At 42.7% G+C, this 27,682-nt stretch overlaps 1 protein-coding gene across 1 annotated transcript; it reads left to right on the forward strand.

The window, feature by feature from the left end:
- The first annotated feature begins 333 nt into the window (after positions 1-333).
- On the forward strand, positions 334-27,423 carry chfr (checkpoint with forkhead and ring finger domains, E3 ubiquitin protein ligase). Its single transcript, XM_080004368.1, has 18 exons — positions 334-440; positions 1,147-1,271; positions 4,271-4,370; positions 17,003-17,112; positions 17,210-17,269; positions 17,375-17,566; positions 18,196-18,282; positions 18,704-18,869; positions 18,990-19,144; positions 21,584-21,746; positions 22,050-22,258; positions 22,713-22,829; positions 22,964-23,047; positions 24,325-24,395; positions 24,633-24,720; positions 26,322-26,429; positions 26,534-26,606; positions 27,312-27,423. The coding sequence occupies exons 2-18, from the start codon at positions 1,163-1,165 to the stop codon at positions 27,352-27,354; spliced, it is 1,935 nt and encodes a 644-aa protein (XP_079860494.1). The 5' UTR covers positions 334-440; positions 1,147-1,162; the 3' UTR covers positions 27,355-27,423.
- Positions 27,424-27,682: the final 259 nt, after the last annotated feature.

The raw sequence follows: 27,682 nt of genomic DNA on the forward strand, positions 1-27,682 counted from the left end.
AAAACATCTCCACACCAACGTAGAAGGAAGAAGAAGCACGTTGCAATAGTAATGATCAATTATTCAGAAACAACTGACGAGTGTTCCACAGCGCCTTGCACTAACATTTAATAACGCCTTAAATAATTCACAGATGATTTGCCTTGCTCGCTTTGCTGTTATTTTTTACGTTTTTTTTTAGTGTGATTCAAGTTCAAGGTGTCACAGAAATGAATCTGGCGACGGCTAACAATAGCGTCAACAACCTTTCAGATGATGATCATTTTCCGCATGACTTGAACGCAGCATCACTCCTCCTCCATCAGCTGATGTCGGGAATTAAACGCCCGTGCTCTGCCTGTCAGGAAGTGGTCCACGGATGCTGCTACCGCCCTGAAAATGACGAGACAAAACCCCGCTATCACGCAAAATCCCTGTACAGAACAACTGGGATGTTTATGGTAAAGACACGGTTTTAAGACATCATTCTATTATGCCCTCTCTTCGGCGTATCGTGTCCAACTCTTTTGTGGATGGCGTCACTAGCATGGTTAGCTGCTAACAAGCTAACGCTGATAGCACGTTAAGCCTCATGTTGCGAAAACAAAGTTGTGCCGCTCTTTTTCAAACACTTCTGTGCTCGCAAATGTGGCCACAAAGTGCAGTGACGTATCAACAGGCCGGGTTGTAGCAGTGACAGTCCATGTAAAGTAGTTTTAGAATTAGGAGTTTGACATGTTCTTTTAGCTACAATGCAGAGCTAGCACTAGCCTGCCTCCAGCAGGTTTTGCTTTCATTTTTAAAAGAGCAACAAGGCGCTGTTCACTCCTTCAATGCAAAAAAAATCGGTGGTGTTTTCAATTGGTGATTGTGAATTCCTGCCATCGGTGTTCACACTGGATAGCCAAAATATATCGTTTTTCTAATATTTCGTCTGTTGATCAATATAACGCAAGAGAAGAGAATCATCCTATTAAATTATTTATAGTGCAGCTAGTATGGGCAATATTTTAGTTTGTACCTATAATTCAATGTTTTTGTTTGTTCATTTTTTTAACTGAAAATGTGATGTTTTACTCAAAATTCAAAGTTATTTATTCATCTATCTATCTATCTATCTATCTATTTATTTAACCTAAAATGCTTTTTCTCCCACGTTTTATGTAGAAAATCATATCCGGAAATGGAGAGTCGAGAGAGAAGTCAACCGTGGGGAAAACTGGTTAAAGTGGATTCCTGTGAAACCCAAGTTTTGCTTGTCAACAAGGAGTACACAGTTGGACGGCGAAAAGGTGATTATTATTATTATTATTCCTTTTATTATTTTTTTATTTTTATTTTTTTCGGTGTGGTAGAAGCTGAGTAACTTCACATTGGTTTCACTTGAAGGTAGAGAAAATAAATGGGATTACTTTTTGATAAAAGGATACATTTTTGTGTATATCTATATATCTATATATATATATATATATATATATATATATATATATATATATATACACACACACAAATCCAGGCACTCAAGCAGGTTTGAAAAATTAAAAGGTTCTTTAGCAAGTAGGCTAAATATTATTGTATTTATCACAAAGAGTAAAGCTATGAAAGTATTAATACATGTAGTATTAATACTTTCATAGCTTTACTCTTTGTGGTTATAATGTTTCCTCTTTCCTTCTAAGTAGTTTGTGTACTTCCAATGAACATTATTGCAAGGAATTGGGCATTTCAGAGTTAGTTTTTAATTCTGTCTGTGTGTGTGTGTGTGTGTGTGTGTGTGTGTGTGTGTGTGTGTGTGTGTGTGTGTGTGTGTGTGTGTGTGTGTGTGTGTTTTTTTTATTTTAAGATTTATACGGTAAATAATGAAAAAAGGGGTAGTCCTCCTATTGCTGCAGACTTATCTGGCTGGGCAGTGTCTGGACCCTTTCCAAACACAAAGGCTCCTTCAGTTCACCAAACTTATATACCCCCTCTTTGCGACAACAAAAGGCGTCTATTGAGAACATGTGTGTGGAATATTAATTAGTTTTTTTTTTTTTTTTTTGTTAGGATTTCACACAGGGAAAGGTTTGGCCTTTACACATGGCCCTGTTTGTGTCTGCCTTTTTATATTGAGATGCTGGAGTCTACTTTGCGTTACAATGTGAACTGATTGGCCTTAATTGGCCACATGTCTGGGCAAGAAAAAAAAAAGATTGCCAATAGATTGACATTTCAACATAATTTTACCCACTCCTTTCAGTAGTGATTGTTAGAAAAAATATTTGAAACCATAAATATTATTGTCATATCCACTAAAAAAACAAATTCTGAAATGCACAATTCTTTGCAACAAGGTTCATCGAAAGTAGGCAAACTACTAATAAAGAAACAGGAAACATTATAATCACAAAGAGTAATGTATTAGCCTACTTGTTGAAGACCTTTTTATTTTTTCAAACCTTCTTGAGTGCCTGGATCTGTCACCTGAATGTTAATGTACTGCTGATAATGGGGTTCTTACCAGGTCCCAGAGGTGCTTGAAGTGCTTAAATTTTGTTCTCAGAAATTTAAGTACTGGAATACCTTGGAAAAAGCCCCTTTAGGGCTTAAAATGCATGAAAAGTCCTTGGAAAGAAAACACAATCATTGAAAACCTGTGTTATTCCACCTGGTTTCGTTTTTCAAATGGTAACGCAATAACATTTTTCCAGGATCGCTTTAACGGCATAGATGATGCCAGGGAAATGTAAATGTAATCCACCATGGTTGGAAATAGCGTTTGCTGTGGGTACAAGGGAGAGTGCGCCTTTCACCAGCATGTCCAGTAATTCCAAAGATGTAGTGATGAAAGTGGGAAATAAACCCAATCATCACTGACGGAATTTCCTCTAGTGTAGAGGTTCCCAACCACCGGCTCGCGGACCGGGCTGCGGGGTATTTGCCACCGGACCGTGAGAACACAGGCGGGATTTTTTTCAGCGATCTACTCCACAGCAGAGCAGCAACAGGAAACTGAGTAAATTAAATACAACTAGAGTTTTTATTTGCTTTGTTTGGAGAAAAGAGCACTCTGATCGGAGATTCAGATAGTAATTTTCCTTTTACTACCAGTGTTCCCCTCTGGCAAAAATAGCATCAGTTTGTCTGCACTTATTTTGGTGAGTAACTTATTACAAAGTAGTGTAATAAGTAACTTATTGTTTATTATTCTAAAGTCTAGTTTTGCTTAAGCTCTTAACTGTTTAGGTGTGTTGTTTAAATATTCTCATATTTTTGTTAATATTTATAATAAAAAAAGTTTTTTTCAGAAACAAGTGTTTTTCTTTACAAATCAAGACTTGATAGTCGAGCAATGGCATAGCCGTCAGTGCTATGTATTTATGTGAAATGTTTTCATAGTAGTCTGCCACAAATAACTAGCTCCGTGTATGACTGGGGGGAGGGGGAGAAGGGGGTTCAAGTTCATTGGTGGGTTGTTATAATTTGCTCAAGGTCATCTTATTGGAGGGGAGGTGTCTAGGATAGTGGGAAATTAAAGCATTTATTTTTGTTAATATATATTTTAAAAACCTTCGCAATAAAATTAAACCAGTACTATAGTTAGTTATTTTGTGTAGAACAAGTATGAACAGTATTTTTCACACATAAATAATAGTAAAATAATTTATTGACATAAAACTTCATAGTCAGACCAGTGCGTAAGCCCCTTCGCATTGTGAACCTGACGTGACACTGTGTGCGCTCCTTTTTAACCAGGACACCTCCTGGCCAGGGAGGTGCATGGACTCTCTTACATAGAGGGGGAAACATTTGCCGGTGGCAGGAGACGGCAACTTAAACAAACACAACATAAAACTGTAAAACTTGACAAAAAAAAAAGAACAGCTGATCACCCAGCGACCCTTCATTCCTACAAAAGAGCCGTTCAAAAGAATCGGATCATTTGTGAACGACTCGATACTAGTGCAAGTGGTAGCGAGTATCTGAAGAGTAGTCCGTACTAAAGAGGGACACGGCCATCCTAGGGGTCATTTTCCCACTGGACACCTTGATTGATTGCACTCTTTACAAAACATTTGTGTAGTTTTATCTACAGTTTATCTGGAAAAGGCTGCGTAGCCGTGCGCAGTTGCGGAAAAAAAATAGACCTCTCGTGCAAACATAGAGAAATGCTGCACGGACTCCGCACAACTGACGTTGCTGGTGGAGCTGTAACAGTGGAGTGTGTGTACTTAAAGGACTTGAAAGTCCCTGAATTTCATTTTGTACTTCCAGAATGAACCCTGTGATAACAATGTTTTATCTTTGCCAGGGTGCGATCTCTCCTTTCCCGCCAACAAACTAGTCTCAGGGGAGCACTGCAAGATCGTACAGGATGAGGGCTCAGGGGCGGTGTGGCTTGAAGACATGAGGTATGCTCCGTCCACCGAGTTATCTGAGCCCCAGAGCTCACAGCCAGTGGGACTTTGATCAGGGATGACATGTTAAATTACATGTGTTAGATTACATGTGGATTGGGCAAATCCACACTGTAGTGATAGATATAGATATATATATATACATACATACATACATACATACATACACACACACACAGTGGGACAAAAAAGTATTTAGTCACCAATTGTACAAGTTCTCCCACTTAAAAAGATGAGAGAGGCCTGTTATTTTCATCATAGGTAAACCTCAACTATGAGAGACAAAATGAGAAAAAAAAAAATCCAGAAAATCACAATGTCTGATTTTTAAAGAATTTATTTGCAAATTCTGGTGGAAAATAAGTAATTTGGTCAATAACAAAAGTTCATCTCAATACTTTGTTATTTACCCTTTGTTTGCAATGACAGAGGTCAAACGTTTTCTGTAAGTCTTCACAAGGTTTTCACACACTGTTGCTGGTATTTTGGCCCATTCCTCCATGCAGATCTCCTCTAGAGCAGTGATGTTTTGGGGCTGTCGCTGGGCAACACGGACTTTCAACTCCCTCCAAAGATTTTCTATGGGGTTGAGATTTGGAGACTGGCTAGGCCACTCCAGGACCTTGAAATGCTTCTTACGAAGCCACTCCTTCGTTGCCCGGGCGGTGTGTTTGGGATCATTGTCATGCTGAAAGACCCAGCCACGTTTCATCTTCAATGCCCTTGCTGATGGAAGGAGGTTTTCACTCAAAATCTCACGATACATGGCCCCATTCATTCTTTCCTTCACACGGATCAGTCGTCCTGGTCCCTTTGCAGAAAAACAGCCCCAAAGCATGATGTTTCCACCCCCATGCTTCACAGTTGGTATGGTGTTCTTTGGATGCAACTCAGCTTTCTTTCTCCTCCAAACACGACAAGTTGAGTTCTTACCAAAAAGTTCTATTTTGGTTTCATCTGACCATATGACATTCTCCCAATCCTCTTCTGGATCATCCAAATGCTCTCTAGAAAACTTCAGACGGGCCTGGACATGTACTGGCTTAAGCAGGGGGACACGTCTGGCACTGCAGGATTTGAGTCCCTGGCGGCGTAGTGTGTTACTGATGGTAGCCTTTGTTACTTTGGTCCCAGCTCTCTGCAGGTCATTCACTAGGTCCCCCCGTGTGGTTCTGGGATGTTTGCTCACCGTTCTTGTGATCATTTTGACCCCACGGGGTGAGATCTTGCGTGGAGCCCCAGATCGAGGGAGATTATCAGTGGTCTTGTATGTCTTCCATTTTTCTAATAATTGCTCCCACAGTTGATTTCTTCACAACAAGCTGCTTACCTATTGCAGATTCAGTCTTCCCAGCCTGGTGCAGGTCTATAATTTTGTTTCTGGTGTCCTTTGACAGCTCTTTGGTCTTGGCCATAGTGGAGTTTGGAGTGTGACTGTTTGAGGTTGTGGACAGGTGTCTTTTATACTGATAACGAGTTCAAACAGGTGCCATTAATACAGGAAACGAGTGGAGGACAGAGGAGCCTCTTAAAGAAAAAGTTACAGGTCTGTGAAAGCCAGAAATCTTGCCTGTTTGTAGGTGAGCAAATACTTATTTTACCGAGGAATTCACCAATTAATTCATTAGAAATCCTACAATGTGATTTCCTGGATTCTTTCCCCCCATTCTGTCTCTCATAGTCGAAGTGTAGCTATGATGAAAATTACAGGCCTCTCTCATCTTTTTAAGTGGGAGAACTTGCACAATTGGTGGCTGACTAAATACTTTTTTGCCTCACTGTGTGTGTGTGTGTGTGTGTGTGTGTGTGTGTGTGTGTGTGTGTGTGTGTGTGTGTGTGTGTGTGTGTGTGTGTGTGTGTGTGTGTGTGTGTGTGTGTGTGTGTGTGTGTACCCACACACACACACACACACACACACAGTGTGCTGTATATACACTGTGAGGAAAATGAAGAGAACAACCTGAGGTGCATTGTTGACACTTGAAACAAATCAGAAGCTACTTCATCGTTATACTAAGTTGATTACCTACATTGTAGAAGCCATTAATTATGTCTGTGTATTACTGAACCGTATGTCTGTTTATAATTGTAGCCTATATCAAGTTTACCACTGAGTTGCAGTGTAGAATTGTGTTTTAGGTAAAATCTATATTGGCACAGGTGCAAAAAGGCTAATCAGGGCATGGTTGACAGGGAGCTCTCACAGTTTTTACCGCCTGTACACCAGAAAGCCAGCCCAGCCATCATACAGGTGAATACAGTCTGGACATCTACTTATTGAAGCGCATCAAAAACAAGGTCTTGTCCCACACCCAGCAGAGTGGCTAATTGTAGGTCAGGATAAGGGTTGTCATGATTCAATTTGGCTTTTGATTCTAAGGTTTCGATTCCATTTTTGATTTCAACATAGGTTTTATTTTATTTTATTTTTTTCAGCAGGTATGCTATTGTTAAGATCCTTTCACACATAGTTCCCGGTAAATTACAGGGATAATCTTTCCGGCACCACTAGTGAGTTTCACTATTCACACATGCTGCTACATTCAGGAAAATTTCCATCTTTTCACACATGCCATGATAATGCCTGAATAGATGGGGAAGGGACAGTCCAGCAGAAGACACCCGGTGCGGTCCCGGTCCACACCCCCCGCGCTGAAAAGCGACAGACGGAATACGCAAATCAAAATAATATGCCTATGCAATAAATAAACAAGGCAATAATTACATAAATAAATGTAAATATATGGTCGACAGACCAAGCGGAGGCAGTGGTGCATCCGAGACCCCGACGCCGAATCTTTCATTCCGGCTCATTCAGATCTGTCGTCACTTTTATTGCGCAAAGTGAGAAAAAGAAACTCCTGCAGTCTACACTGCGGTGCCTGCGGTGCAGGTACACACTGCTCCCTCTCCCATTTGGAAAACACCACCGTTAGTTTTTTTTATTTTATTTTTAATTATGCTATTTTGGAAAACAGTAACGTTTTCAGAACATTTTGAATTGGACAATACAAAAAAAGGTTTTCGATTTTACTTCCGAAACGGAGACAATCGGTCATTTAGTCGGCACATTTTAACATTTTGTATATGTGTTTAAATAGCATAAATAGACTGTAAATTCCAATAAGTGTTTTATTTATTTATTTATTTGTTTATTTATTTTTCCCGCTGGGACCCCTCAGCGCCCATTGCATTTGTCTACCGGCGGATTTTGACTGCCCTAATTTGGCGACCATGTCAGACAATATTACCCACAAAAATACAGGGAGAATCGCAAACCTGCTTGTGATTTTGAAATTAATTTAGCTCATTTAGATACATTTTAGATTTTGAATTGGAATTTTATACCCCTAGTCAGGATAGTCGCTACACAAGTAAAAACCCAATCTCACCTGGACAATTGGAATCATTTGGGACAACACTCATGGCACTCCAAAGGCCATTCTGTTTGACTTCTGAATAATGGTGAATCCATCATCCTCCTTTAAGCTTCTGGGCCCTGAGGTTCTGAGTAACACAAGCCAAAGGCGGTCCAGTAAGAGCGCGTACACCTGTTTGTTTGGAACGTCATTGCACAGTATACACAGCAGTGGGCTGCTTTGAGGACTATGTTGAATTGCATTCAAGTCGTTATTCATTGTATAGACCTTCTATTAATTTGTGCAAATTGAAAGGAAAAGATTACTGGTCAACTCGTCATGTGATTACGATTGTGTTGTTTGGACAAACTGAAAGTGCACAGGCTTGTGCGCAAGCCCTCAACATAGTGCAACATTCCTTTTGAAGCACCTTCTCTTAATTAAAGCAACAGTACCCATTTGTTGAAAATGGATGATATGCACTATATTACTGTTGAAAAAGTCCACAGAAGTGCAATGTGATGTCACTGAAAAAAAAGGAAAGCCTACCTTTTAAAAGGAATCTCAATGGTAATTGAAAGCCTTCAAAAGGAAAGGAAAATCAAATTTGAACAAGTAAGCTAATTAAAGACAAAAATCACCACTCTCTTGGCTTCCAAGAAAATGTCTCTGTTTAACAAAATCTAAAAAGGTAAAAAAAAAAAAAAATGTCCATAACACATTGCTCACTACGTTTCCCCTTCGAGCAGGAGCAGAGAAAGCAGGAAGCATGGTTTCATTTAAAAAAAGGCTGGCAATGAAATATTTATTGAAGAAATATCAATTTGGTTGAAGGGAAATGGAATTTCAGATGATGATACAAATGATGATGAAAATGTAAAATCTGAGTGCCATGATAACATTAGTCCTGGATATAGTGTGTCAAGCAGAAGAAGCCACTCTAGTAGGCATAGGTTATTTGTTTCTAGTACCTCATCTGCACGCTTAAAGGCAAAGGCAGAGAAAGTGGCATGATGGGAGCAAGCTGCTCTGCAAAGGAGACATAAACTAGAGGCACAAGAGGAGAAACCCAAGACAGGAAGTAGAAAACTGAGGAAAATAAAGGAGCAACTGGAGCTCGATACACAAGTAGCCGCTGCTGCTGGAAGACAGTGATTTTGGAGGAAAGGTCCATTCAAATGGAATGCGTTCCTATGTGAGCAAAAGACTTGAATTCAACCCAATGACATATTAATTTGTACTGGAAAAGAACACCCTGACTTCTTATTTTTATTTATTTATTTTTTACCTGTGCTGTCAGCATGCTGGGCATACAACAGAGTATTTATATGCCATTGCATCTGGGACAGAGTTAGTATGCAAGTGGAGCTCAACTTCTCAACCTGCAATGCCACTCTTCATTCATCTTTAATCATCCAGAACTGCTGCAATAACTCTGTCCTGTGGACAACCTGTGGGATGACAAGAGCAGAGCTTTTTGTTGTACAGAACCGCTACCACACCCCATCTTTGGAGAACGATCTTACCATGTTTTGGTCTAACTAATCACTAGTCCAAGAGGGGGAGATTCACCACAGGTGAGACAAATAAACATAGAACCAAACAAAAACATGTACTGTACATGGAAAAACCTGTGTGTGTGTGCGTGTGTGTGTGTGTGTGTGTGTGCACTCGCGCCGAGGAGCATAAGGTGCAGCTCCTGGGCCGCGGATGCCAGGCACGAACCGCAGGCCTGGAGCCAGGTCCCGCACCGACAGACGGACACCCTGCCCGAACCCTGTGCAAAATCTTATATTGGACTCATTATGGAATTGCGGGTCAGAGAAAAGGTGTTGCAAATAAGCTACTCATTTTGGAATTGTGGGTCATAGAAAAGGTGTTGTTGCAAATAAGCTTCCACAGGTTGATATCGGTGCAAACAGCAGGGTCTCTTTCCCATTCCATGGTAGGTAAAAGATAAAGTGTCATCTATTTTTAATAAAAGTTTGTATATTCTGGAAAAGGGATTTTTTTAAATGACCTATATAAGTAAGAAGTTCAATCATCGGAGGTGGTTGTAGGATGTTGTTCGTGAATTTGATTTGAACTTTTAGGGACTGCTGTAGTTGAAGGAATTGCAGGAAACTGACCACTCATATTTTGCATTTGGGAAAAAGGTAAAATATGAGGTTGGAAAGTATATAAGCTAATTTTTTTCAAAAATGTGTTCCAGATCAGTAATTCCTTGTCCTTTCCAAGACCTAAAGATTATTGGTCTGTTTTTTTACCAGAAAATCTGGGTTGTGCCAGATTGGAGTGAATTTGTTTGGAGATGGAGTGTAACCTGCAACCTGACAGAGTTGTTGCGATGAATGGGTTTTTAAAGCAATTATGTTTCTTTATACATTCAGTAAGGAATGAGAGATCAAATATTGATAAATCCTGACATTCTGTTAGTTTGATGTCTCGCCATCCATGGCCCAGTGTTGTAAGCGATTCATTATAAATTGAAGATGGTTCGCTAAATAGTATCTAAAGGTTGGGGCTGCAAAGCCTCCACAGTCCTTGTTTTTCTGTAGTGTTGCTATTTAAATTATCAGTTTCTTGTGTTTCCAATATAATTTATTGATTATTGAGTCTAGAGTATTAAACCAGTTTGCTGTTGGTTGGACTGGGGTCATTGAAAATATATAGTTTATTTTTGGTAGTATATTCATTTTCACTGCTACCAATAAGTGAGATGGGTAGGTTGTTCCATCGAGTGAGGTCCTCTTCAATGGATTTTAGCAATGGAGTAAAGTTAAGGGGAAACAAATATGACAGATTGGTGGAGATATCAATACCAAGGTATCTAATGTTGCTCGTTGTGATGGTTAAGGGAAGTTTCTGGGTTACAGCATTCCAGTCTTTCCCCCTGAGTGCTAAGACCGTGGTTTTAATCAAATTTATTGAATAGTCTGAGATGGCTGAAAATTTAGATATAAGATTAAATACTTCCAGTAGGGATGATATTGGGTTCTGTAAATATAACAAAATATCGTCTGCACACAAACTGATTCTGTGAACAGAGTTTCCTGTTTGTATGCCAATGATATTACTGTTTGACCAATGGCTGCCACAAGGGGTTCAATTAAGATGGCGAATAGTAAAGGGGAGAGCGGACATCCTTGTCTTGTGCCACATTGTAGAGTGAAACGCTGTGAAGTGTAACTATTGGTGATGACAGAAGCACATGGTGAGTTGTACAGAATTATGATCCATTGAACGAGTAACCCTCCAAAGCCAAATTTGTTGAGGGTGGAAAAGAGATATCCAATTAACTCTGTCAAATGCTTTTTCAGTATCTAAAGAAGCATTAACAGTATTTAAGTTGTTCCTTTGAGATATGCAGATCAGACTGAATAAACGGCGCATGTTGCTGGATGAGTGTCTGCCTTCGACAAAGCCTGTTTGGTCTGGGTGAATTATAAATGGAATTACTTTTTCGATTCTGTTGGTTAGTGTTTTACTTATCATTTTGAAATTGCAATTAATAATGCTTATTGGTCTATAACTGGAGGTGAGGGTTGAGTCCTTATTGGGTTTGAGCAAAACCAAAATGAGAGCGGTATTCATGTGCGGAGGCATGGTGGAGATTGACTTAATCTCTGTAACCATTATGATGAAAAATGGGGATATAAGTGGCCAGAACTGTTAATAGAATTCCACTGGGTAGCCATCTGATCCAGGCGATTTATTGTTGGGCATAGATAAGAGAGCTTTCCTGAGTTCTTCTAGAGCAGGGGTGCCCAATACGTCGATCGCGATCGACCGGTAGATCGCGAAGGTAGTGCGGGTAGATCGCACGCCATTCAAAAAAAATAAAATAAAAATCTGCAAGGAAAAGACAAAACCGTGGTCAACATGATCATCTAGTTCAGTAGTGCAACTTCTGTCCTTAAAGCTGCAGCGCCATGATTTGGGGAACTTTCAAAACCTTGCATCAAAGCTGGAGACCCAAGGGAAGGCAGGGAGGGGAGGGGAGGGGTGCGAGGAGTGCCCCGACAGTGCGCGCTACACAGAGCAGATTGAAAACTGTCTGTCAGACTTTGACAAACAGTTTCAAGGTGCTTTACTCAAGCCAATTGCTACATTTATGTGCTTCCCATTTAGGGAAGATATTGAGGTTGATTCACCCACTTCAAAAATTGCAACACTGTTTCACCTGAACTCGTCTGCAGTGGAGGATGAGATGTTGACACTACAGGCTGACATTCAGCTCAAGTCCAGGGCTCATGGACCGTTTTGGAACTTACTCACAGAGGAAAATTACCCAAACATGAGGAAATGTGCTACCTCCTTGACTGCATTATTCGGCTCTGCTTATTTATGTGAGTCAGCCTTTTCCCACATGAAGATTATTGAGTCTAAATAACATTCCACCATGACGGATGATCATTTGGAAGCCTGCATGAGGCTGGCTATTAGCAGCTACTGTCCGGACTATGCAACCCTGGCTGGCTCCATTCAGTGCAAGTCATCAGAGTAAGGTAGTGACCATAAATGTATATAATGCTATTGTGCTGTAAGGGTTCATGCAGGGATGCAAGGTACGGCAACATATATTGTATATATGAAGTATACTCAGTATATGCATATAAATAAATATATTTAGCATTTTTTAATGAAGGTAGATCATTTTGACCTGGTCATTTTAAAAGTAGCTTGCAAGCCGAAAAAGAGTGGGCAACCCTGTTCTAGAGTAAGTGGTTGATCTAATGTAGTAGCCTGCTCTGTAGACGGTTTAGGGAGTTCGATATCATCGAGGAATGAGTTCATGTTTGATATATTGGGGCCATATATATTAGCTATGGTTAATTTGATGTTCCCAAAAATTCGGTTAATCATTATGTATCGCCCTTCTGTGTCTGATATTGTGGGTTTATTCTGGTATGGGAAACTTTTATTGATCAATCTAGCAACACCTAATTTTTTTAGTTATATGATGCAGAAAACATCTGATTAACCCATTGAGCTTTGAGTTTGAGGTGCTTGGATGCAGTGAGGTGAGTTTCTTGCAGTAGACAGAAGCTGAGGTTCATCCTGGTGAGGTGACTTAGTATTTTGCTACGTTCAGCTGGTGTGTCCAAGCCTCTCACATTCCAACTAGAAAACTTAATGGGTGGGATGTCATTTTTTGTTAGCTGTGGGGGATGGATGTGGATTTGTAGTTTTCCCATGCAGCAGCGCAGTGCATCCAAGGCAAAAGCTACACTACTATGCCCATGTTTTCCCATAGATAGGCCTGAGTTTTTCTCCTTTACATTCCTTTTTACTGTCCTAGTATTGCAGGAAGTTCGTAAGGATACATATCTACACAAACAAATGGCAAATAGACAACGATAAACAAAGAACATTGCAGTCAGACATGCATATAGTGAGAGTGGATAGAGTGAGAGAAGTAGGGAGCGAGGGATTAGGAAGGTGAGATGATGAGACTAGGCAATATTTACAATCCTGACATAGATAGGATGCTAATTTCTACATCTTGCATATCAGAATAATCAGGGGGTGGTGGAGGAGTCTCGGAATAACAGACCGTCTATATATATTTTATCAACAACCAACGATACCCGTTTACCCTTCTGCCAGTTCTCCTTCAGGATGGGGTACAGGACCTTCCGTCGATCGTTGATCTCCCGGGGGAATTCATACCCAGAGTGGTTCCTTTCCATTCTCGTCCCTTGCTTTAAACCAGCTCCTTGTACTTGAAGTGTTCAAACTGAGCAATGATGGAGCAGGCACGGTTCCCCACCCGGTGTCCCAGTCGGTGAACCCGGTCACCGACTGGGACACTGCTGATCTGCTTCACGGTGTCCGTGGGGAGTTTCAGGGCAGTGTGTAGGAAATCTTTCATCATGTTTTCTGGGGTCTCTGTGTTCTCAGGCATCCCGGGAAAGATGAGGTTATCCTGCATACTTCTGGATTGGATATTCAGGATAGTCTCTTTCATTAGGGTTAGGGGTTATTGTCTTTCTTTACAGCCACCATCTCTGTTGTGAGACGCTTCACACAGGTTTTTAGATCCATGTTGTCTTTTGGTATCACGCCGACTGTGCAGTGCAGGAAATCAAGCCTGGCTTTAATCTCGGAAATGACTCTGAGCATTGGACCAAGCATGTCCAGCTCGTTATTTATATCATCCAAGATACTAACCTCTACAGCGCTGAGAATTAAATGGTAGCTGAGTCTGCCTTCTTCCTCTTTGCTAGGTTGTTATGGTCCTTATCCTCCTCCACCACGTACTCGCCAAATTTATTTGACATATATACATTGTATACGCCCACGATCCACACCACGTGCACAGTTATTTTTGTGTACCGTAATTTCTGCACTATTAAGCGCACCTGAATATAAGCCACACCCACTGAATTAAAAAAAATATTTACACATAAATAAGCCGCACATGTCTATAAGCCGCAGGTGCCTACCGGTACATTGAAACAAATGAACTTTACACAGGCTTTAACGAAACACGGCTTGTAACAAAAATAAATAGGCTTTAACAAAACACAGCTTGTAACAAAAATAAATAGGCTTTAACGAAACACGGTTTGTAACAAAAATAAAACATTAGCATTAAACAGTAGCCTATTACATTTCACTGCATATATGTATGAAAGTATGTATATGTATGTGACAAATAAAAAATCTTGAATCTTGAATCTACCAAGAAAGTCATTGGTCACTATCTTCCTCCTCCTGCGCACTGAAACCACTGAAGTCATCTCCTTCGGTGTCGGAGTTGAATAGCCTCAGAATTGCTTCATCCAATGTTGGATCGTTTTCATTGTCGCTCTCTTCACTTTCATCCGGAGGCAAATTCCCCGCTGAGCTCATGCTGCCCTCTTCAACATGCAGCAGTCCAGCTTTTCCAAACCCGTTGATGATAGTGGATTTTTTGACAATGCTCCACGCTGTCAAGACCCACTGGCAGACACCACGATGGTCCACCTCTAAAATCCTTAAACTTCGTTGCGGTGGCGATTGTTTTGGCTTTCAGTCGGATCTGCACAGTTGAAACACCTCGGCCGTCTGCTCTCTGTGTGTTGACCCAGTCTTCAAGCTCATTTTCTAGTTCGGGCCATCTGCTTTTCTTCCCTCTAAAAGCTTCATGCCGCCAAAAAACTGAGCACTGTCACATAATGTGTTTTTTGCTGAGTTTTTTTGGCAGCATGAAGCTTGTGAAAGCGGGAAAAATCCATAAATTAGCCGCGTCATTGGATAAGCCGCGAGGTTCAAAGCGTGGATAAAAAGTAGTGGCTTATAGTCCGGAAATTACGGTGCAATGGGTATAAACAGTATTTTCACACATAAATAATAATAAATATAAAAATAACGTATTGAAATAAAACCTCACAGTCAGACCAATGTGTGTGTGCCTTCGCTTTGTGCACCTGACGTGACAGTGGGTGTGCTCCTTTTCAGCCAGGCCACCTCCCGGCGAAGGAGGAGCATAGGCTATCTCTTTCAGAGAAGAGGAAAAGTTTGCTGATGGCAAGAGACGGCAACTTAAACAAATACAACATAAAACTGTAATACTTGCCAAAAAGAAAAGAACGGCTCATCACCCAGCGAAATTATTTTCCATTCATTCCTACATAAGAGCAGTTCAAAAGAATCGGATTGTTCGAGAAGATCGTAATAAAGAGGGACACTTTTTTCCAACTAGACAACTTGATCGATGGCACTCTTTACAAAAACATCTATGTAGTTTTATCTTGTGTTTCTATGGAAAAGGTTGCGTAGCTGCACACAGTTGAAAAACGAAATAGACCTCTGGCACAAAAATCCCCTACACGGAGAAATGCTACACGGTTCCATGCGGCTGATGGGGTCGGCAGTGGAATTAATAGGAAGCAGCACTTACCAATTGCACCTGAACACTATGACGCGTCCGGTGGACTTGTACCCTAATAATGAAAAACCGCGGTTTATGTGTGCGTGTTCAACCAAAGGGGGCATACCGAACAGTTCGATAACATACTGTGTACCATTGCATCCCTCGTCAGGAAAGTCGCTACGTACATAGCACTATGGAGTTTTTATTTATTTATTAACCTGCATTTATTTTGATTTAATAAGTTTGAGGAAGAAATGTAGGTCAATGGTGAGTGGTAAAAAGCACAGTGACAACAGCTGAGTAGCTAAAGTGTGTGTGTGTGTGTGTGTGTGTGTGTGTGTGTGTGTGTGTGTGTGTGTGTGTGTGTGTGTGTGTGTGTGTGTGTGTGTGTGTGTGTGTTGAGGTGCGGAACATATTCAGTCAAGTGTTCTACATTATCCATATCACTTTGTTTTAATTCCAAATGTGTTTACAGGTAACGCACAGAGCATATACACCGATAAACCACAACATTAAAACCACCACTAATAACTACAAATATTGTGTATCTCCACCTCATGCCGCCATAACAGCTCTGAGTCATTGAGGTATGGACTCCACAAGACCTCAAGGTGTCCTGTGGTATCTGGCACCAAGACGTTAGCAGCAGATCCTTAAAGTCCTGTGAGTTGTGAGGTGGGGCCCCCATGGATTGGACTTGTTGTTCCAGCACATCCCACAGATGCTCAATCGGATCGGACCCTAACCCCAGGCATCCACATAATGTAGAAGAAAACATGATTCATCAGACCAGGCCACCTTCTTCCATTGCTCCATGGTCCAGTTCTGACGCTCGTGTGCCATTGTAGGGGCTTTCGGCGGTGGGTCAGCATGGGCACTCTGACAGGTCTACGGCTAAGTAGCCCCTTACGTAGCAAGCTGCTATCCAATGTATGTTCTTGACACCTTTTTATCATAGCAGCATTAACTTTTTCAGCAATTTGTGCTACAGTAGCTCTTCTGTGGGATCAGACCAGACGGGCTAGACTTCGCTCCCCATGCTCATCAATGAGCCTATGACCCTGTCGCCGGTTTACCGGTTGTCCTTGCTTGGACCGCTTTTGGTAGGTACTAACCACTGCAAGTCAGGTCCCACAAGGCCTGCTGTTTTGGAGATGCTCTGACCCAGTCATCTAGCCATCACAATTTGGCACTTGTCAAAGTTGCTCAGATCATTACACTTGCCCATTTTTCCTGCTTCCAACGCATTAACTTTAAGAACTGACTGTTCACTTGCTGCCTAATGTATCCCACCTCTTGACAGGTGCCACTGGAACAAGATGAGCAATGTTATTCACTTCACCTGTCAGTGGTTTTAATGTTGTGGCTGATAGGTGTATGTTATTCCATAAAAATTTCCCCTGCAGTACCAACGGCACGGTGATCAACATGTCCAAGCTGGTGAAGAAACAGAGCCACGTGCTGCAGAGCGGCGACGTCATCCACTTTGTGTACAGGAAGAATGAGCCGGAGCAAAGTGAGTGCTTCGATTGGACCGATGGGCGGTTTTACTTTAACATCTCAGAGCACACGTGCTGTATAACACCCGTCCTCTTGGTTTGTTTTTTCCCTAGACATTGCTTATGTCTACCATTCCGTCAACCTGGAGCGAGCGGCCTCGCAGGATGGATCTAGTGAGTAGCGAGTCCATGCGCCGTTGTGTTCCCACTCCCCTCCGTTTTATCGCGGCTTACCCTAATCACTTTGCCTAATCGATCTTGAATCTTGCAATCCTCAAGGTGCCAGATCGACGGCTACCGACACGGAGGGCAATGCCGCGTCGCCCTCGGATCTGTCGCTCTCTGTGGAACCAGTGCTGCTGCGGAGTGCCCCGCGGGACCTGACGCAAGAGGAGCCTCAGCCCTCCACTTCCACCTCCGTCTCCCATATCCACATTGAGGGCAGCACCACCTCAACCCCCACAGCCCAAGGTCGGTCCTATGTTAAGCCCCGTTGGTGTTATTCTATTAAGTTGTCTTGGTAGACACCATTTTTAGCTCTAAAATTGACAATATGAAATAAAGTCGCCGTGATGACCAGTGGAGAGCAACACAGCGCTGTGTTGCTGCATTTCAAATGTGAAATAAGAAATCTCATCCTTTAAACAAGAGACCGTTTTTATATAGATAGTAGATATGACACCGAAGTGCGTAAAGAAATCCAAATTGAATTGGGACCTCGGACTTGAAAGTCTAACTTTGCATTACACCCCCTAGTAGTTGTTGGTTGAGAACATATGATTATTTTAGTCATGTACTTTAAGGGTGCAGGTTACAAGGTACAAGGTTTTCCAAGGTTTTGATTATATCTGTCAGGAAGCTCTGGAGGTCTCAGTGGAATTCATGCAGTTTTATGGAAATCTGGTATAAATTCTTCTTCTACCAGCTACAATAAAGCTCTCGCACCATAGTGTATGTCAAAGGAACCAGCATTAAAAAAATAAATAAAAATAAATAAAAGTTAGCTCAGTGGCTGCTGAGCCTTGACAACTCATTTGTATCCAGGGATGCACTCTGTGAATTTAAGTGGCTTTACGGGCTTTTCTTTTCCATTTCACCAGGGCTGTCTGAAGAGCCGGTTCCGGCACTGGAGCAAGAGATAAGAGATGACCTGGAACCAGAGAGGAAGAAAAGGAGAGTGGAAAGCAGTGAGTGCATCAGCCGGAGCTTCTGCTGGGCCATATTTGTGCTTCACACACTGTATCTTCTATCTAAAAATGTCTTAAATTACCCCCAACCTGAGCAGCGCTCATTCAATACCACACCCAGACCATGGAACGCAGCTTTTTTTGTGCGTGTGTAGGGACGTTGTAAAGCCCGAAAGTGCAAATTTGCATACGATTACATTCTTGATAAATGTACTCACGTGATCCAAGCTGCCTGTTTTTCCAGTCTTAATTTTGATGAGAATATGTCTAAAATTCCTCATTATGCTGGTTCTGAAATATTTGGGGGAGTTTTTCTTGGGAAAATATTTAAAATCTCAGACTTTAGATCACCATAGAATGCATTGTGGTGAACCTTCTGCGTTTGACGTCAGAGGAAGGATCAACAGTGATCTCTTTCCAGGTAAGGTTCAGGATTCGGGTCTGCCGCATCCATCCAGGACCGAAGCGGCTAAAGGAAGCCTCCGCGATCTGCTGGGCAAACCTCCAGCGGAAGGGACCAAGACGGACAAGATGGAGGAATCCCTGACCTGCATTATTTGTCAGGACCTGCTGCACGACTGTGTTAGGTGGGTGTCTGGTCAGAGAGACTGTTGTTATTGCAGAGACAAAAGCAAAAGCTGAAATTCTATACTGTTGATATTGTAACGGATATGTAAACTTGTCTCAAATGTCCCATCTCCTCCTAGCCTGCAGCCCTGCATGCACACCTTCTGTGCCGCCTGCTACTCGGGCTGGATGGAGCGCTCATCCCTGTGCCCCACCTGCCGCTGCCCGGTGGAGCGGATCCGCAAGAACCACATCCTCAACAACCTGGTGGAGGCCTACCTCATCCAGCACCCAGGTCTGTCTCATCCAGGCTCTCTGTGCCGTGCTGACATACTTTGTTTTTCCTTGACACCCCCCCCCCCCCCCCCTATTGACTAAATTAATTTATGATGTAAAGGAATTGTGAATTTCACTAGATTTGAAATAGGCTTGGGCAGAATTATGATTACATCATCTATCAGCAATCGACTCCATTGATCGCGATTGACATTGATGACAGGCAAAATCTTTTATCCGCCAGTAAAAATCTGAGCTTTGAAACGGTGTAAGTGTAGTTTGCCGTGTTCTGAAACTGGAGCCGAGTGAGGGGAGGGGGGTGGGGGGCAAAGGCTCTCCCCCTCTCTCCTCAGAGCTGTCGAGTAACCACTGGTGACCCACTGGTGATGAGTCAGTAAAACTAAACAAGCGATATGTTGCTATGTTGATCACTCCAATAAATTATATTTAACTCAATTATTTTGTGTCTGTTATTATATATAAAAATGTTAGTAGTGTTTAATACTTTTATTAGCGTCTCGATGTCCATATCTGCACCAGACTTGATCTGCTACGTAGCATTTGACTCATTCTGTCGCGGAGGATTACAAAATGTTAAAATATTTAACTTGCGCAAGGACGAGTCATAAATATTCCTGTATGCGGGAACCAACTCTTTGAGTCTTTCCTCAAACTTCTCCATTTTGAAATGACCTTTGCACAAAGTCACAAAATTTCAGTGTTGCCCGATGTAGTCTAGGTCCCCAAGCGTCATGGCGCCGACCCCTGGTGATGGCATCAGCTTTTATGTTATCAATTAATCAACTAATTTTTGTTAAGGTTAACAACTATCGATTAGGTAGAAGCTGAAATCGCTTCCGTGTATAGGTGGACACCACACGTTGCTCGTCTATGAGAGACTGCAGGAATTCCAATATAGGAACGACACTGCAGCACAAGGGGTCGACATCACTGTTGATGCACCACCGTTCGAACATGTTCCACTTGGAGGCGTAGAGCCAAGAAGTGGACTGTGTGTGACGGTCCACAATGGTGGAGATCACAGCCTGTGACAGTCCATACTGTTCAAGCCTGCGCCATTCAGGAGACAGGCCAACAGAGGATGTCCCAGGATTGGTGACGAGGGTACCGAGCCCCCGGCCTGCGACTACGCGTTGATGGGGATCTGCCACGGCCCCGGCACGATCAGTGGCTGGAGCTCCGTGAACCAAAGTGACCTGGGGTGATGGGGGGCTACCAGTATCACCAACAGCCCCTCCAAACACACCTGTTATGAGTCTGGGCAACAGACCTGATGGTAGCAATGCCTAAAGGAGATCCTTCGGCCACAGATGGTGCGCGAACACGTCCACCCCCAGGGAATGCATCCACCCCCTGGCATGGATGGAGAACCATAGAGGACACTGAGCAGTCTCCCTTGGCGCTAATATGTCCACTTGTGCCCTCCTGAATAGTATCTACAACTGGAGCACTATATCCTAGTGGAAGCGCCAGTCTGCTTTGCGGAGTCCTCCCTGTGATATAAGGCCCACCCCCAAGTTCACCCATTGAGCTATGCCATCTCTTGGATTCATGTTCAGCCTGATTCCTGTGGCTGATCGACATCGTGGAACGACCCTACCATGTGGAGGATGTCCACCGAAGTCTTTGAGAAGTCCTCTGCCTCCCTGCTGGAGGAACGTTCCGGTGCAACGGAGGCCTGGTCCTCGTCAAACTGCTTTCCACTGGGCCCCAAGACAGATGGAGGAGGTGGCTGGGAGAAGATGTCCCCCTCATCTACAATGGGGGATTTGTCATCCTCCCCGTCTGTGATGTGGGATGGCAACGGCCCCATCATCTCTACGGTGGCATGGCCCGTCGGAACGAGGTCGGTAAAGAATTTTTTCTGGCGGACCCACTCGGCGGCTGAGACGAAGCGACAGGCCTCGCACGCTGGCTCCACGAGGCTGGCGGCAGTGGCGTGCTCCTGTCCCGTCGTGAGCATCGCCTGCTACCGTCAGCGTGGTGCAAATACAGGTGGCTCTAGTAGATTAGCCGTTTTTCAAGATAGCAAGTAAAAGTCTACTTGACAATGGTAATTTTGAACTTGTAAAGAGGTGATTGCTTGAATATCAGTCGCTGCTGAATTGGAAAAGAGGACGAAGAGGGTACTTCAGGGGTTTATATAGGCTATGCTGCTCCATCCTGATTGGCTGAAGCAAGTGCACGTTCAGTAGTTCCGCGACGCGGGGTTGGATGTGTATCAATAGGAGCATAGGCCCTAAGGAGCGGACCCTCCTGACATAGGACTAAAATGATGTATATTTATTGTGATTTAATGCAGTTTTATTTCTTCTGTAAAGCGCTCTAAATTGCACGTGTGTGTGAAATGTGCTTTACATGTGAACTGGCTTGCCTATCGATGAGGTGGTTATTTTTATACGTGGACACAAACAAGCAGGTGCTCTTGTTCCCACAGAGAAGTGTCGCAGTGAGGTCGACCTGAAGAGTATGGACAGCCGTAACAAGATAACTCAGGACATGCTGCAGCCGAAGATCGAGCGCTCCTTTTCTGACGAGGAAGGCAGCTCTGATTATCTCTTCGAGTTCTCTGACAACGACAGTGACGGATCGGACATCAGGTACAGGGGATGCATGTTATGTTTTTGCTTTTGTTGGCCGTAAAAAAGGCCCACCTATGAACAAAATTCATGCTTTTCCTCTTTGGGCGTGAATAATAGGGTTATTTGTGTGTTCAATTGAAGAACACTTGTGGAGCACTAGTCTATCATAATCCGATCAAAACAAATGAAGAACAGCAAGTCAGAATCGCTTATGATATGCTTAATTTTTTTAAAGAATAATAAAAAAATGAAATAATTTTTCATGGAAAGACCTAATTGTATTAACTTGCTGTTTGTCTGTTTGACCCCCCCCCACCCCAGTCAGCCGTTTGTCATGTGCAGGCAGTGTCCAGGCTACAGGAAGGATGACGGTCAGATGCTGTTCGCTACCGCTCCCAGCTACTGGGTCAGTGCTCCACCCACCTTGCCAGTTGTGACGGCACCGGTGCCTCCAGCCGTCCCAGAGACCGAGGAAGGGTCTGGAAGGCCCGCCGGAGAGCAGCCGTCTACCTCCACCAGTAACCCCCCAGGTACCCAGGGTATTTCTGTGAATTCCCTATTGACTGTGAATGGCTCAAAACACTATTGCCCCAAAAACACAGCAGACACACACACAGCGGCAAAAAAGTACAACATATCTAGATAGAAAAGAACCTGGTATTGTAACCTGGAAGTAAAATGGTTAACAACTGCTAGCTTTGGAATTCTCTCTAAGCACTAATGAAACGATCAACATCCCATGAGACATTGAAAGCCAATTTCGAGATCGTCTCATGAGTTTTGCACTAGTGTCAAATGTACTAGATGGAACATTGCCTGGAGATAATACTGCCGCATGCAACATTTTGTAAATAAAAGAAAATTGGCGCAAAATTACAAAAATAAATGGAGAATTCTACTATAGAGCATGATGCAGCAAATTCAGAGTTCCCAGGGAGATTTTCGAGATTGGCTTTGTATCTAAGAACGGTTTCCCCTCCGCAGCTGCCCAGGAGCACCGGTGCCCTCCGCAGGGCTGCCACGTCATCTGCTCCTGCTGCCTTCAGCCAATGCCGGACAGACGGTCAGAAGTGGGCAGCCAGCAGATCCCCGCACAGCAATGTGAGTGGTGGCCATTCAAATTTTAGTTTGCAAAACATCCCGGAGAAACGCAGATTAGAAACCTTTATCGAACCGGAAATTGTTATGTAAAAACATTGTAGGAGTCATAATGGCTACCTGTTGTATGTTGGCAGGTACGGTGTGCCAGCGGCCCTTCTGTCACATGTACTGGGGCTGCCAGAGGATCGGCTGCCAGGGCTGCCTGGCACGTTTCAGTGGTAGGTCTCCTCTTCAGCAACAGCTCTTGCGTGGGTTGGGGGGTATTTCACTGTTAGGCATGGGCCCTACGCGGTCCAGAGCTCGTGCTAGGATTTTTAATTACTAGCCAATGTGTCCGGGAGGATTACATTTTGTCGGACAAATAGTGTAAATACCGGACATATCTATTTTCTGCTCTTAATGACATGTTAGAGCATAATCTTCTATTTTAGCCTGAAAACTGAAAAATATATAGAGAAACGTGTTTATCCTTTTCTCAACTATTCAGGGTTTAATTTCTCAATAATGATCAATCTTAAAGGGGACCTATTATGCTTTTCCTTATTTTTCTGTCATATATATAATGTTACAATGTTGGATGTTTATATTAGATGTGTCCAAAGTGTCAAATAATGAGGTAAACTAATGACAAAGTAATTGCTGTGAGCAAAACACTCAGGCTTCCGAACGTTTGGAACGCTCGATTTCAAAGTTTTTTTTTCTACTCTCTGCACGAGCTGACGTCACCTTGTCACAGATTTCTTTCTTTCTTCCTTTATATGGTCATGAGTTCCGGATCAGCTGTGCATCTCTCCAAACAAAATCAATAAAAATGGTGTTTCTATTATAGATTTATTTATTTTCTGTATTTTATTTTATTTTCCGACTTAACATGAAACAAAAAATCCCCGCGTCCAAGTCCCGTGAGTTGTGGTACGTGTCCGTGTTCCCCACAAGCTTGGAGCATATGACTGAAAATTCAGCAGCTGGATTTTCGCTCCCATTTAAACTGACGCTGCTGATTTAAATGGAGTGTCAGGAACACAATAGATTTAGAGGCATGTTTTAGAATGGCTAAAATGCACAATCTAAGTGGTATTTTTAGCAAAAAAAACTTCAAAAACATGTTTTGGGGACCTCAGAGACCTTTATAACTTGTGTAAAAAGGAGCTTAACAAGTCCACTTTAAACCCAACTGCTTTTTCTACGTGGAATCTGACGAGGGTGAAAAGCTCACTTACTAGTAGTGTGCTCGGTACTGTAAGTGCAGATGGTGCGTTTTTAGGAAAGAGAATGTGAACCTCACACACATCTTGACTGAATGAACCAACTTGATTGGTTGAAGGAATCAAAGTAATACACGTACATGTTAGCACACCTTATTCAAAATCTCTTTTCTAAAAACAAATTTTAAATTTCTGGTTAATCACCTTATTGTGGTTTATGTGTGCATGGGGGAAGTATTAATGTCTTACTAAAAACACCACTATAAACTGATTATCCGTCTTTCATACAGATCTTAATCTGACCGACAAATGCCTGGACGGTGTACTGAACAGCAATAACTATGAATCCGAAATCCTCCAGGTGAGTTTCCCACCAAAATTTACATTTCTTTCATTTATTGAATTTTTTGTTCACGTAAGAAAGCCTGAGTTGTTGTCCTTGACAGCTGGAGGGACTTAAATATGTCACTGACACTACCTAGGTACTCGGAATGTCTGAAATCCTTGGCAGAACCAAAACAAAAAACTAGACGGTGGCAATTCTGTCAGAACCTACTGGATGACCAAAGATTGTGTTCTCTTCCCCGTCGTCCTCTAGAACTACCTGTCTTCAAGAGGGATGACCTGGAGGGATATGCTGCAGGAAGGACTGCAGGGCTTACAGCAAGGAACCTACTATCTCTCTGGTGAGTCCTGGAGTCAGCCTGGAAACCTGGAAACTGTCTCTCTGACACTTAACATACTGACGACTGAGAGCAAAAAGACTGTTAATGCTGAAACATACTTGTTGTTTAGCTTCAGCAAAGGGTTCTGGTTAAACGTTGGTCGCAGAGCCTCAAAAATACGCCGTCAAATCCTTCCTGCTGTCCTCCTACATCAGAGTGAAGGAAGAGGGCGGAGTCTGAAGGAACAAACACCTTTTAGGACTCTCCTTCTAGCCTTCAAATATCTTTAGACTCAGGTTCGGTGGAAAATCAAACCTGCCTTTGATGCACACCAATGCACCGATGTTTTTACCTACGTAGAAATATGCATTGGCCTTCATTTGGAAACGCGTTGTTCCTTCTTTTACCATGGTAGCTATTAAAATGTGGCTGAACTGTCATCTCCACTGCACTGCACTACACTACGCTACACTGCACTGCACTACACTGCACTACGCTACGCTACACTGCACTGCACTACACTACGCTACACTACACTACACTACACTACACTGCACTGCACTGCACTACACTACACTACACTGCACTGCACTGCATTACACTATACTGCACGGCTCTACACTGCACTACACTACACTGTACTACACTGCACTACACTACACTACACTGCACTACACTACACTGCACTGTACTACACTACACTACACTGTACTACACTACACTACACTGTACTACACTACACTACACTACACTGCACTGCACTGTACTGCACTACACTGCACTACACTACACTACACTGTACTGCACTACATTACACTACACTACACTACACTACACTGCACCGCACTACACTACACCGCACCACACTACACTACACTACACTGCACTGCATTACACTATACTGCACGGCTCTACACTACACTACACTGCACTGCACTACACTACACTACACTGCACTGCACTACACTACACTGTACTACACTACACTGCACTGCACTACACTACACTACACTGTACTACACTACACTACACTGCACTACACTGCACTACACTACACTGCACTACACTACACTGCACTGCACTACACTACACTGTACTACACTACACTGCACTGCACTGTACTGCACTACACTGCACTATACTACACTGTACTGCACTACATTACACTACACTGCACTACACTGTACTACACTACACTACACTGCACTACACTACACTGCACTGCACTGCACTACACTACACTGTACTGCACTGCACTGTACTGCACTACACTGCACTACACTACACTGTACTGCACTACATTACACTACACTGCACTACACTACACTGCACCGCACTACACTACACTACACTGTACTGCACTACACTACACTACACTGCACTACACTGTACTGCACTACACTACACTACACTACACTACACTGTACTGCACTACACTACACTACACTGCACTACACTACACTGTACAACACTACACTACACTGCACTGCACTACACTACACTGTACTGCACTACACTACACTACACACACATTGGTGCTTAAATGTACTGACTGCATTTCTTTTTATCTGATTTGAAGATTTGTTTTCAATGAGAACGCTGCGTGTGGCTCCTCTTTGTAGACTATCGCATCTCAGCAAACACCATCCTGTGCCACTGCTGTGGGCTGAGGGCCTTCAAGGAGCTGGCCTACAAGTTCAGGCAGAACATCCCGGTGTCTGACCTGCCAGGTAGGAGAGGGACGGACACCCTGCCCTGCCGTGGGATTAACGCAGGTTGTTGTTGTTTTTGTTTCTTTTTCTCATTATTTCTGTCGTTGTTCTTTTGTCCGCAGCCTCGGTGGCGTCTCGTCCGGACTGTTACTGGGGACGCAACTGCCGGACGCAGGTCAAGGCTCACCACGCAGTGTATGTTCATTTCAGTCCGTTGGAAACAAATTTGGTTTCTCCAGGACGATATCTCCGGGTGCTGTAGAGAAGGAGTGACTGTTTGTGTTTTTATGTTTACATATACTTTTTACAAAGTGAAAGCCTTATAGTCAGGGTTCTTAGAGGTGCCAGAGGTGCTTGAAGGGCTTGAATCTCTTCCTCAGAAATGTAAAGGATTAAAATACCTTGTAAAATAGCCCCTTGAGTGCCGAAGAGCTTGAAAAGTCCTTGGGAAAAAAAAACATGATAATTGAAAATCTGTGATATTTCCCCTGGTTTTGTTCTTCAAATTGTAATGCTAAAAAGAAATCCAGAATCGCTTTTACGACATAGGTCATTCCAGGGATATGTACATTTTATTCAGCATGGTTGGAAATAGGTACTTGTAATATTAGATGACAATGAGAATGGTAATAGATATACTCATATAAATAATAGACAATGAGACTTGAAGATTTTATTATATTTATATAAATACCATCATCGTCACAAATCAATTGAAATATTACTTTTAGGTTTCATGCCATAGTTCTCATTACGCCTGCATTTGTGCGGTTCCCCCCTTTGACCGCTAGAGGGTGCTGGTGTAACACAATTTATATTTATACAGTATTTATGCCATTTTCTGGTGGACTACATGCAGCCCCTTGAAATGTGTGTTTTTCTCTGTTTCTTTCCATTCAGGAGGTTCAACCACATATGTGAGCAGACGCGTTTCAAGAGCTGAAGGAGCGGGAAGTTTCATTCCACTTGCACCACCCGGGAATCTCCCACGCTGGAAGGAAAATTGACCATGATTCACATCCCTCACGGACACAACGCGGGGGCGGGGGGGCGGGGGGGGGGGTTGTATTGTTTTTTTTAGTTTTTTTTTTTTTAGATTCGTTCTCTATTTTTAATTTTAATTTTTTAGGCTTAATCCCTCCCGGGGTTGTTGCTCGTGATGCATCGTCTTGTTGCAGAAATAACAATCAGCATCCTGCTAGAATTATAATTAGTTGGTGGGTGTGTAACATAACGCTATGCACGCTAAATAGTTGAAGCTGCTCTTCAGG

This window comes from Zeus faber, assembly GCF_960531495.2.
Source record: "Zeus faber genome assembly, chromosome: 7".
Lineage (NCBI taxonomy): Eukaryota > Metazoa > Chordata > Actinopteri > Zeiformes > Zeidae > Zeus > Zeus faber.